General features: G+C 44.1%; 1 protein-coding gene across 2 annotated transcripts in view; it reads right to left on the bottom strand.

The window, feature by feature from the left end:
- Window positions 1-1,561: 1,561 nt before the first annotated feature.
- The window catches only part of GDNF (glial cell derived neurotrophic factor), a 28,084-nt gene continuing 17,728 nt past the window's right edge, over window positions 1,562-11,917 (bottom strand). For both annotated transcript variants that reach the window (XM_526944.8, XM_009449253.5), the window contains exon 3: window positions 1,562-5,007. In XM_526944.8, coding sequence (XP_526944.1) covers window positions 4,523-5,007 — 485 coding nt within the window. In that variant the 3' untranslated portion in view covers window positions 1,562-4,522. The remainder of the gene's footprint in view (window positions 5,008-11,917) is intronic.

The following is an 11,917-nucleotide window of genomic DNA, read 5'->3' as shown; positions in this document are numbered from 1 at the left end:
CCAACAGCATGGCCTTCCCTCTGGGGATCGCAGTGAGGGGTGGCGCGCACTCAGGGCTGCAGACCAGCAAAGCTCCAGCCCAACAAGGACGGGGGAGCACGGTGCAGGCGCCCCCAGGCTGCTGGGGACTTCCCAGCTCTCAGCACATTCTACTTTTCTTGGTTGAGGGAAGTTTCTAAAGTTGACCACTGGTTAATTGTTTTGCTATTCATGCTGTGCAAGAAACCAGGGTCCAAATACCGTGTCTGTGTGTGTGTGTGTGTTGTGTGTTTGGGGAGGGGTGCCCTCCCAGTAGGGAGCTGCCCAGTAGTTTCTGCCTCTTATTAATCTCTAGTACAGCTCGTGACTCACCATGAAACTCATAGGAACAGGCAAGATGGCCCAAAATAGTTTCCAGGGTGGTCACCAGGTGTGATGAGAAAGAAGACAAAACAATGAACCCATGGATCCATGGTCACGTCTACATGGGGAATTCTGCACACGACACCCTCCCCTGGACTGTGAAACAATCATTGGCCCAATAAAGGCTCTGATAAGCTCTACAGTTATATTTTAAACCTTAAAGCATGGGTTGATGCTATTTAACTCAGTATTTTCCAAAGTTATTTGATCAGAGAACCATCCTGTCCTCCTCCCTTTTTTTTTTTTTTTTTAAATTTGAGGAGCATCTCACTGGGTAAGTAATCCTGGACATACTTTGGGAAAATAGCTCTAAAAAGGGAGAGGAGGTAAGCAGGAGTTTTACCATCTTATGTTCCCGCTCCAAGTCACTGACTTTGGACTGGAATTTTGGCTTGGAGAAAACGCAGCTGGCCTCAGCACCACCCTGGAGCCTCTTCCAGCCAGTCCTGGCAGAAGGACTCTGAATGCCTGAATCCACAAGTTGGTACCCGTGACTCCACCAAGTCTCCACGCAGGGACGGCGTGCATCGGGAAGAGGGGGTATTTCAGGCAAAGGCTAGTGCAGCACAAATGCCATCCATGGGGCAGCCTAGGCTGGGGCCATGCAGAAGAGCCATAGAGCACCATGCAAGGCCGCCTTTTGATAGTCACAAGGCAGTCTGTGATGTGACTCAGTTTCATACAAGCTGCTGCTTCTGCCTGGGACGCTCCTGATCTGTTGGCACTGTTTCTTAACTTCGGTCTTAAAGTCATTTCTAATTAAAGCAAGCTCCCCTGTTAGTGTCTATATTATAGGATCCTGTTTGTATTCTTTTAGCGTTTCTCAACACAGGGATCACTACATATTTTACTTTTTTGAATGTTGTCTGTCTCCCCGCAAATAAAATAACTCCAGGAGGACAGCGGTTTTTGCTTTGGTCACCATTAGAGCCCTGGTGCCAGGAAGAGTGCCTGGCACAGTGTAGGCACACCATAAGAGTTTGTTGAATGAATAAGAACAATTTTGCAAGTTTTGTCCCTCCTGAGTGGTGATTGGTTGCTGGGAGTTGATAGGCAAGGCCACTGACCATCCAGTGGGCTGTGTGGTAAGAAGGGGGTGATTCCTAATAAATACTTGTGGATGGCTGCTTGGCCCAGTGCATGCAAGGAAGTACAGAAGTACAGAGAGCAATAGAAATGAGTTTTTATTTGTAAAAAGTTACAAAACGATATTGTACAAAAATAAAGTCTGTAGAGAACTTTGGTTGTATAACACAAACGACCAAGACAGATCAGAGAAGTCAGAACTTCCAAACAAGTGCACTCCTTACTGTATCAGATGGTGATCGCAATGATAAAGAAAAATCACAAACTTTACCCTTTTGTGGATTTGGTGGAGCAACTTGCTTCCATTAAAACCTGCTTGTGGTGTGTAGGTGATGCCGGGAATGAGCTATCGACACCCATTGGATCCTACAGCTTTTTTGGGCAGGGACTCTCCATGGGGAGTTGTTGGGTGGGGGTCACTGAGGTTGAAGCCTGGGAACAGTGGCCATCGCACTGCCAAGGTTCTCTGAATGGGACAGATGCCCCTGGGGCCACATCCAAATTGTGCTCCACGAATGACTGGATGGCTGGGGTTTGTCACTGTTTCGAGCAGTCTGAATTCTCAGCAAGATCCCAAGACAGCGTGAGAGGGAAGGCCTTTCCTCCATTTCCCAGGCGAGCAAGGGGAGCAGAAAGGACAGAGAAGGGCAGAACCATGAAGAATTTGGGTATTTTGGGGGAAGGGGATCAGATGTCTGGTAACTGCTGCTTCTTGTTACTATGATTATTTGATGGAGGCCAGTATTTCATTTAATTGCTAAATCTGTCATAGTTTTATACTAGTAGCCACTAAGGTAGGTAGTAATAGATTATCTCCTTAATGAAAATCCCTTTTATGAAATGTGTAACAAGCTGTAATACAGGGCCTAGTGTGTCATACATGTGTTGGCTGCCCGATAAATTCACAATCTAGGGCATGGAGGAGGTGGCTGTTCCCGCCCCTATGCTTCCTCCTGCTCCAACCTCTTTTTTTTTTTTTGAGACAGGGTACCGCACTGTCACTTAGGCTGGAGTGCAGTGGCATGATCACAGCTCACTGCAGCCTCGACCTTCTGGACTCAAGTGATCCTCCTTCTTCAGCCTCTTGAGTAGCTGGGACCACAGGTGTGCACCATCATGCCTGCCTAATTTTTAAAGTTTCTGTAGAGACAGGGTCTCCCTATGTTGCCCAAGCTGGTCTCAAACTCCTGGGTTCAAGAGATCCTCCCACCTTGGCTTTCCAAAGTGTTGGGATTATGGGTGTGAGCCGCTGCACTGGCCCCGACCACCTTCATTTAAAGGCAGCACGCTCCTAAGTATGAGGCTCCATGTGTGCGGCTGTGGCTGGTCCAAATATGGCTTCCTCAGCACCCTTCTCAGCCATCTGCTCCCCAGGGAGCTGTCAGGTGTTTGGATATATAGGAGCAGCAGCTGTTGACCCCCGGTGACAGCCCAGGGGTTGTATAGGACCTGGTAGACCCTACCTCTAGAAGGCCCCTGTGTCTCCCGGGCTGCACTGGGCAGCCAGCATATTCTCGGGAGGGCAGTGGGTGGGCAGGGATGGAGGGAGTCGGTAAAACGGTAGCTACCTGACAGCATTGTTGACATTACTTTTAGGTCAGCATTAAATCCAGGACTACCTACTAAAAGGAACTGAACCTTTTCTACATATGGTTATGCATAGTACAGATAGGTATACGTGGAGGGGACTAAGAGCTTAAATACAACAGGAAGTGGAGCCCACGACATTTCTGTTCAGCAATGGAGCAAGGAAGAAATACAGTCAAGTGCCAGTGGTCTCTGCACGCTGCTCCAGGAAAGGGGGCTTGCCTGAGATGCTCCACAAATAAAAATTGGGAAAAATGCTGAAATCTGGGGAAAATTAATGACAAATTTTCTTAAAAAGGTAAAGTAAGTGATTTTTGCCTAGCAAAAAACTTTTTAATACTTTGAAAAGCATGGACCCTTGTTCCCAATTCAAATTTCCTTTTGTCACCTTTCTTTGCATTTTGCGAGCACATATACTTTGGCACCTTTGAAAAGAAACTTTAATAAATAAGGGAAAAAAGAGAAATTCATTAGTGAACGGTAATAAATAGCAATAACTTAAATTTCAATAAATATCTTCTCTATATTTCTGTATCTGAAACAGATGCATTGCATCGAGTAGCTTCTCTGGTCACTGGTGACCACGCATCAACGGAGCTGGGTATGTAACATCTGTCTCTCTGTAAACCAACAGGCCTGAGGGGCTCTCCCTGCCCGGGGGCAGTTCGGGGCCTTCCCCGATTCTCTCCTACAAGAATGCTGGCGAAAACCACAACTCGTTTCCTGTTTCCAAGGACATAAAGGAAATACCTTCAGGTTTGTGTTTAATCATGAGCACAGCCTTTTTGGTTCCTAGCCAACTTCTTCCCACCCCACACACCGTGATGGAAATCAATCACCAACCGTTGGCAAAAATGCTGGTTGTAGTAAACCTCGGGCCTCAACTTTCAAATGCAAAGGTGATTATCTCTTGTATCTTTGCTTTTTTTTTTCCCTCTCCTTTCCAGGGTATGTCTCCACTGAGTGACAGAAAAATAAACCTCTTACTTTCAGCAGTAAAACGTAATAACAAGGAACACCACCAGGATCTCTGTTTCCCTGGTGTCTTCGGACACATGAAAACAAATCACAGGAGATACACTGGTTTGGTTCAAGTGCATCCACCGCAACCGCGCCGGTAATCAGTGATGGTGGACTGTATCAGCTGAAATGGTGGCAATAGCCAACCAGGAACATCAGCCCTGAGCTTCTAGTGACATCGGCTGCCATCCTGGAGAATCCAGAGGGCTGTTTTCTCTCTCTCCTGTCCAGTTGTCTGTAGCTGGATCTCCCTCTACCAGGCTCCCATGATGGCTGCCTTCCTCCTCCTCCTCCTCCTCTTCTTCTTCCTCCTCCTCCGCCTCCTTGGTCCTCATCTTCCATTCTGGGCAAACATTTCCTGGGAACCTTGGTCCCTTTCTTTGCACTGTAGCAGGAATGCAATACACAGCAGTCTCTGGAGCCGGAGTCAGATACATCCACACCTTTTAGCGGAATGCTTTCTTAGAATATGGTAAACCAGGTTATCATCTAAAAACGACAGGTCATCATCAAAGGCGATGGGTCTGCAACATGCCTGCCCTACTTTGTCACTCACCAGCCTTCTATTTCTGGATAAGTTTTTCAATATTTTGTCGTACGTTGTCTCAGCTGCATCGCAAGAGCCGCTGCAGTACCTAAAAATCAGTTCCTCCTTGGTTTCATAGCCCAGACCCAAGTCAGTGACATTTAAATGTATTGCAGTTAAGACACAACCCCGGTTTTTGCCCCTCTGGCCTCTCCGACCTTTTCCTCTGGAATTCTCTGGGTTGGCAGCTGCAGCCTGCCGATTCCGCTCTCTTCTAGGAAGCACTGCCATTTGTTTATCTGGTGACCTTTTCAGTCTTTTAATGGTGGCTTGAATAAAATCCATGACATCATCGAACTGATCAGGATAATCCTCTGGCATATTTGCTGTTCAAAAAGAAAAGAGAAAATGGCACATGAGACAAAATGATCATTTCAAGCCGTCTTCAAGATCAAAGTGCCCCCCTAAAGTCAGCAAAAATTGGACCCACAGCAAAACTATCAGCCGATTAAGCTATAGGACCACTGTAATCCCCAAAAACAGAGGCAAAAATGCACAGAAGAAAGATGATTTAGTTGGAAGAGGAGACTAATGTGGTGGTGACATACTTTCTCGAAGAAAACAAATCCTTAGAAGCGTAGTTTTCATTTGAATAACATTCACCATTTTTAACAAGTCCATGCAGAGCTTGCTGTGAGCTGGCCAATCTTCTAGGGGCATTTTTCTTGCCTAGTCACACAACCTAGAGTAGTGGTTCTCAAATGTGAATATGCAGGAAAATACCCTGGATATTGACTACCATGGAGATTCTTGGCCCTACCCTTGGAGACAATGAGTCATTTGGTCTGGGGAGGGACCAAGGAATCTGCATTTCTAACAAGCCTCAAGGAATTCTAATGTAAAAGATCCACACACCAAAGATCCACGCACTAAACTTTGAGAGACACCGTCTTAGAGGGTGAAAAAACTGAGGCCTTCCACTATGGCTACCTTTATCTGGAATACTGAGTGCTCTTCCCTGAAACTTGCTTTGATTCTGTGTGGCTGAGTGGGACAAGAACCATTCTGACAGAACAAATGAAGAGCTCAGGAATGCAACTATAGTTTAAAATTTCCTTAAAAATCATAAAGGAACAGGAAAACAGTTTATATTTTACTAACAAAAAGACTAATTTACCGCTTCCTTTGAACAGCATGACTTTAACAAAAAAGTCCAGTGATAGAGTAAAATGGCATTTATGTATCACAGCAATAAATGAAATGAGATGCTGTTCGTGCATAGAAGCAGCCCTGCCCCCAAGGGTGAGGTCCAGCCTCAGCTGCAAGCTGTCACATGGCTCCCACTGTCTGGCTGCAAGCAGGACAAGAGGCTCATTAGGGAGATCACATGGAGGAAGGATGCAGGGACACTAAGATGTCTGAGACCTTTGGTGAAAGTATAAATCAGCAGTCTCTTAGTGCTTTCTGCTGGATTTCAGTGTTTGCTTTGGCCGATCAAGTCAGCAGAGAAAAGTAACTAATGGAACAATGTAATAAATTTCTAAACGGGGGGGAAAAACAATTCAAACACCTGTTTCTTGGGTATTAGGCCTCTTATGCCCCCCTCACCTCATTTTTCAGGTCATTTAGTATGTTTAGGATTCTAAGTGGCTTAGAGAAATAAACCACAGAAGAGTTGTCAGCAAGAGTAAATGTTTTTTGCCAAGATTGTATTAAAGCATAGAAAGATTACATTATGTCTAACCCATGTCAAATTGTTTTGTCATAAACCTAACCTATTTAATTGTTAAAATATATCAGGTATCCCTCCTATAGAACAAAATCTAGCAAAAGCAACTTAACCACGTGTATGTAGAGTGTGTGTGTGTGTGTGTGTGTGTAATATATAAAACATATGATATATAATAATGAAAAGACTGGTGATTGGAATCCGTAGAATGCCTAGCTGCTATCTGAAATTTAGCATTGGCAGGATCAGCTGCACGGAAGTCACAAAGCTGTTTCCACACTGGCTGAAGCCCTGTCACCTCTTGCCTGGATAACCACAGTGGCCCCTGAACTGGGCTTCCTCATTCTACCCTTACCCACCTTCGATCTATTTTCTACCCAGCACCCAGAGGGATACTTTAAACGCAGAACATAACCTCCTCTGCTCAAAACCTTCCAATGACTCTCTGTTACTCTTAGAGAAAAAGCCCAAATCCACACTGGCCCTAAAGGCCCTACCTGACCTGACTGCCCCTCTCCTCCAGCCTTTATTACCTCTGACCTCCTCTCTTGTTTCTCCTCTTGTTCCCTCCCGTCTAGCTACCCTGGCTTCCTTACCATTCCTCAAACACGGGGCTCAGTGTCAGCACCACTGACCTTTTCGGCTGGGTCATTCTTCATTGTGGGAGGCTGTCCTGTGTACTGTAGGATGTTTGGCAGCATCCCTGGCTTCCATCCAGGAGAGGCCTGATATGGTATGGCTGTGTCCCCACCCAAATATCATCTTGAATTTTAGCTGCCATAATCCCCACATGTTGTGGGAGGGGGCCCAGTGAGAGGTAATTGAATCGCAGGGGCAGGTTTTTCCTGTGCTATTCTGGTAATAATGAATAAGTCTCATGAGACCTGATTGTTTTATAAAGTGCAGTTCCCCTGCCTGCCTATGCCCTCTTGCCTGCCGCCATGTAAGATGTGACTTTGCTCCTCCTTTGCCTTCTGCCATGATTGTGAGGCCTCTCCAGCCATGTGGAACTGTGAGTCCATGAAACCTCTTTCCTTTATAAATTACCCAGTCTCAGGTATTTCTTCATAGCAGTAAGAAAATAGACTAATACAAGGCCCATAGCATCCCCCATCCTAGTCATGACAGATCAAGGTATCTCTGGATATTGCAAATCTCCCCTAGGGGCAACACCATCCCTTGAGAACTATAGCTTAAACAGTCAAGAACTCAGGGCCTTTGTGCTGGCTGTCCCCTCTCTGCCTGGACCCTTGGCCTATAGAGCAATTTGCATTTTACCTGCAATATAGGTAGGCAAAGAATACCAGATTAAATGTCTCTCACCCTGTGGCTACTCCCACATCTCCTTCAAGTCTTTGCTCAAATGTCACTATCCACAAGTCCCACCTGACCTCCCTATTTAAAACAAGATTCCTCCCCAGCCCCTAATCCAGATACCCCTGCCCTGTGCCTCCCCCTCCACCATAATTCTTGCTACATTCTAACACACCATCTAACTGATTTCTTAGGGTTGTTATTTATAGTCTGTCTTCTCTAAAAGAATGTCAACTCCAAGAGGCAGGAACTCTGTCCTGCTTGTTCACTGATGGATCTCCAAGTGCTTGAGTAGGCCGTGGAGGCCTACGGTAACTGCTGGCTGAATGAATCGGGTCATTTTACTAGGCGGAAAGAGAGTTCTTAATTTTTCAAGGGGACTCTGGGACTTTAGCTGAAAACTGCATCGTTATGAAATGAAATGCTCCAAAGTAAACAGCCCACATTACTCAGAAAAGCCACTCTCCCCTGAGTGGCACAGTCATTGCCCACCAGAGAGCTGAAGGACTGTCTCCAAACCACCTTTCCTCCTCAGCTTTCTGCAGCTTTGCAGCAGCATTAACTCTCAGTGCCCACCTCCCCTGGGTCTCCTAAAGCTCTCTGCTCCCTGAGTAATGCTTTCTTAAGGGGGCCCAGGAAAGTGCTCTTTTCTTTCTTTCTTTCTTTCTTTCTTTCTTTCTTTCTTTCTTTCTTTCTTTCTTTCTTTCTTCTTTCTTTCTTTCTTTCTTTCTTTCTTTCTTTCTTTCTTTCTTTCTTTCTTTCTTCTTTCCTTCTTTCTTTCTTTCTTATTTTTTTTTTGGGACGGAGTTTCACTCTTGTCGCCCAGGCTGGAGTAATGGCATGGTCTCGGCTCACTGCAACCTCCAATTCCCGGGTTCAAGTGATTCTCCTGCCTCAGCCTCCCAAGTAGCTGCAATTACAGGTGCCCGCCATCACGCCCGGCTAATTTTTGTATTTTTAGTAGAGATGGGATTTCACCATGTTGGCCAGGCTGGTCTTGAACTCCTGATCTCAGGTGATTCGTCTGCCTCAGCCTCCCAAAATGCTGGGATTACAGGAGTGAGCCACTGTGCCTGGCCAAGAGTGCTCTTAATTTGTTCTTTCCTTTGTACTGCTTTCTCACTGAACTTCCTTTAGGAAGTTTTCTTTCAAAACAAAACAAAACAACAACTTTAAATCACTTTGATTGACAGAAACAATTGACTTAAAAAAAATGAGCTGCTTTAGCTATTGGTGATTTCTTTCAATAATAAGCTATTAAAGAGGAAATAAATACAGATGTGCCCAGTTTCAAAAAAAAACATGCTTGTATATAAATCGGAACTTATGAAACAGATCTATTAGGAGTGATTAATCAAAATACAGAAGAGTCTTCAAATTAAAAAACAGAGACTCTGTTTTACAAAAGGACTCACATCATAGGCTCTATTCAAGAATTCTAAATAGGTCATTAATTTAGGAACCCGGGCATATAGAAAGTTAAGTTCAATTAACAATCAACTGAAGATTAATCAGAAATGAGGGTAAAACATTACTAAAATTTTAATACAAGCTAATAGGAAAACATTAGAGTCACAGAAGTTTAAATTATGCTGGTTTAGAGACTCATTAATCTATATGATATATAACTTTTTATTACTAGAGTTACAATAAGGATTTGAATCAGCACTTATAGTGTTCTTTTTTAGCCCTTGATACTTGGAAGATCTTGAAAAACATTTTTCTCCCCTTTTTAAGACATTTTGACCACATGGCTTTATCACAGGCTTTGTTTGCCAGGTAAAATACAGAAAGCCTGGTTGTATTTGAATTTCAGGTAAATAGTGAATACACGTCATAGCAAATTTGTCCAAACCCATGGCATGTATAGACCAAGAGTGAACCCCAACGTCAACTATGGACTTTGAGTGATAATGATGTGTCAGTGTAGGTTCATCAACTATAATAAATGTAGCATTCTGGTGGGGGATGTTGACAATGGGGGAGGCTATGCATGTGTAGGGGTAGGGAGTATATGGGAACTCTCTGCCTTCCTTTCAATTTTGCTGTGAACCTAAAACTGCTCTAAAAAATAAAGTCTATTATTATTATTATTTTTTAAAGTCTTCCTGGCATGTGGCTTTTGAAAATTCCTTCCTTTGATGAGAAATCTCCTTCACATTTTGTTGCTAATGTGGAAATATTATTTAAACCCCAAGTTCAGGCCATAGGCAACTCTTATTAAGCTGAAGGTTTTTTTTTTCCTTCATACTCATGAAAAATAGAAGAAACAACAAATATTTTTGCTGAAAAATTTACATGGATATGAATTCTGGAAGCCAGGAAAGGGCAACATTGTATTTTTCAAACCACAGGGCAAATAGGCCTGCGTGTTCCGACTAAATGAGTTCATTCTTAGAGCCAGCCTCAATTTATCGATGCGAGGCACTTGGGGGCATTAGGAGCCATACTCCTCTGCAGAGGATGCTGGGCAGCCTCACTGAGCCTGTCCTTAATTCTTCTGCAGAGGCCTCTCACCCAGCCCAGACAAGAAACTCCTGGTGATGAGCTGAGATGCCCACAGCTGCCTCCATTTTCCAGGAATTCACTGAGCTGAGGGAAAAGAAGAGGGGTCTGGGTTTGGATTCGTTCCCTAAATTAAGACTTACTGGCGCATCTCTGTCTTCATTCTTTAAAAGGCTTGGCAGAATGTCAGATATGCAAATGACCCTCATTTATTAACTTTAATAGTGAAATACTTGCAAACCACAAAAGAGGAGCATCATTAAAAAAAAAAATAGGTCATATCTTTGCTCATTTCCCAGACCTGCTTGGAGGATATATCTTGGAAAACATGTCCATCTAAAAGATAAAGTTTTTGGAAATCCAAAATGCTTAAATGCATTTTGCATTTAAGCATTTAAGCACATCTTTCAGAGTGCAACCAAATGTTTTGGTGTTATTCTATTTAAAATATTTTAACTTTGATGTGTTCTTTGTATAAATAGTGTTACTTAAAGAAATGAAACCTTGTACCGGGGCACAACTCTGGGAACAAACAGTTCACCGCAAAGACTTTGCTGCCCTCGATTATGGGGAAAAAAAATAGTAATGTCATCCCAGGAACAAAGGACTGAGATAGTGACTATTTTGTAAAGTCAACTGAGTTTTAATAGGAACAATGGTGAGGGCTCCAAGTCCTCCCTGTAATAGCTGAACTCAAAATTACATAATCCAAAACATTACATTGGTTAAGCTGGCAAGAGTGGACAAAGTCTTTTCGTAAAATGCCAGATTTGTCTAAAAACAGTACAGGTTAACTATATTTTAATCAAAGGGTCATTTTTCTACTTGTAGCTGGTTGTCCCCTCCTCAGCCTGGCCAGGCAGGGAGTCTAAGCTGACTTTCATTCTAAGTCATCCTAAGTCCCCAACCTGTGGGCCTGAGAGGGAGATGGCACAAAATTGTCTATGAGGGACAAAGTGGTGAGGACACAACTCCTTATCCAGAAGGTGGAAGGAAGGTCTTTGAGGCTCACAGGGACCCAGGAGAGAGGGGGCCTGACCTCAGTACACACAGTGGTCCTGTTCAGGAGATGTCTTCCAGGCCAGGCTTGAGATCTGCATGAGCCGGGCTTGGCTGATGCAGGGGCCCCAGAGAGAAGGCTCAGGGGTTTCTTGCTGTGGGGAGAACAGCCTTGCTACTTCACTATAGTGTCCAGCTTCTGTGCCTGGAAGGGTGAGGGCTAATGGGACCCATAGGGGTGAGCTGCTGCCTGAGCCAAGGCCACACAAGTGAGAGATACATCAGGAACCAGTGGCCAGATGGTGGGGCTCAGTTTTGGGATGGGGCAGGATGCTGAGGATGAGGCCACAGGATGCTGCACCTGCGGCTGCCGAGGTGCAGTGCCATCCATCCTGACATGTAGAGGTTCCTATGAAAGGCTGTCTTCAGACAGGAGGAAAATGGAAAACCCCCTAATGGTGGGAGACATTTAATCTGGTATTCTTTGCCTACCTATATTGCAGGTAAAATGCAAATTGCTCTACAGGCCAAGTATCTGAAAAATATAGAGATCTCTCTCGATCTATAAACACATACACATACACATGCGTGCATACATATGTGTCTACACACAGAGACACACATATACATACTTATATGAAAAGAAAAGATCAACTTAAAATTGATACAACTTCTCAAGAAGAGTCCCAATGAATGTCATTGTTTTGGAATAAGTTATTTTTATCTTTCTATATGATACAAACATGATT

Source organism: Pan troglodytes, chromosome 4 (assembly GCF_028858775.2).
Source record: "Pan troglodytes isolate AG18354 chromosome 4, NHGRI_mPanTro3-v2.0_pri, whole genome shotgun sequence".
Classification (NCBI taxonomy): Eukaryota; Metazoa; Chordata; class Mammalia; order Primates; family Hominidae; genus Pan; species Pan troglodytes.
The sequence above is the reverse complement of the archived record's forward strand: the minus strand, read 5'-3'. Positions and strand labels throughout refer to the sequence as shown.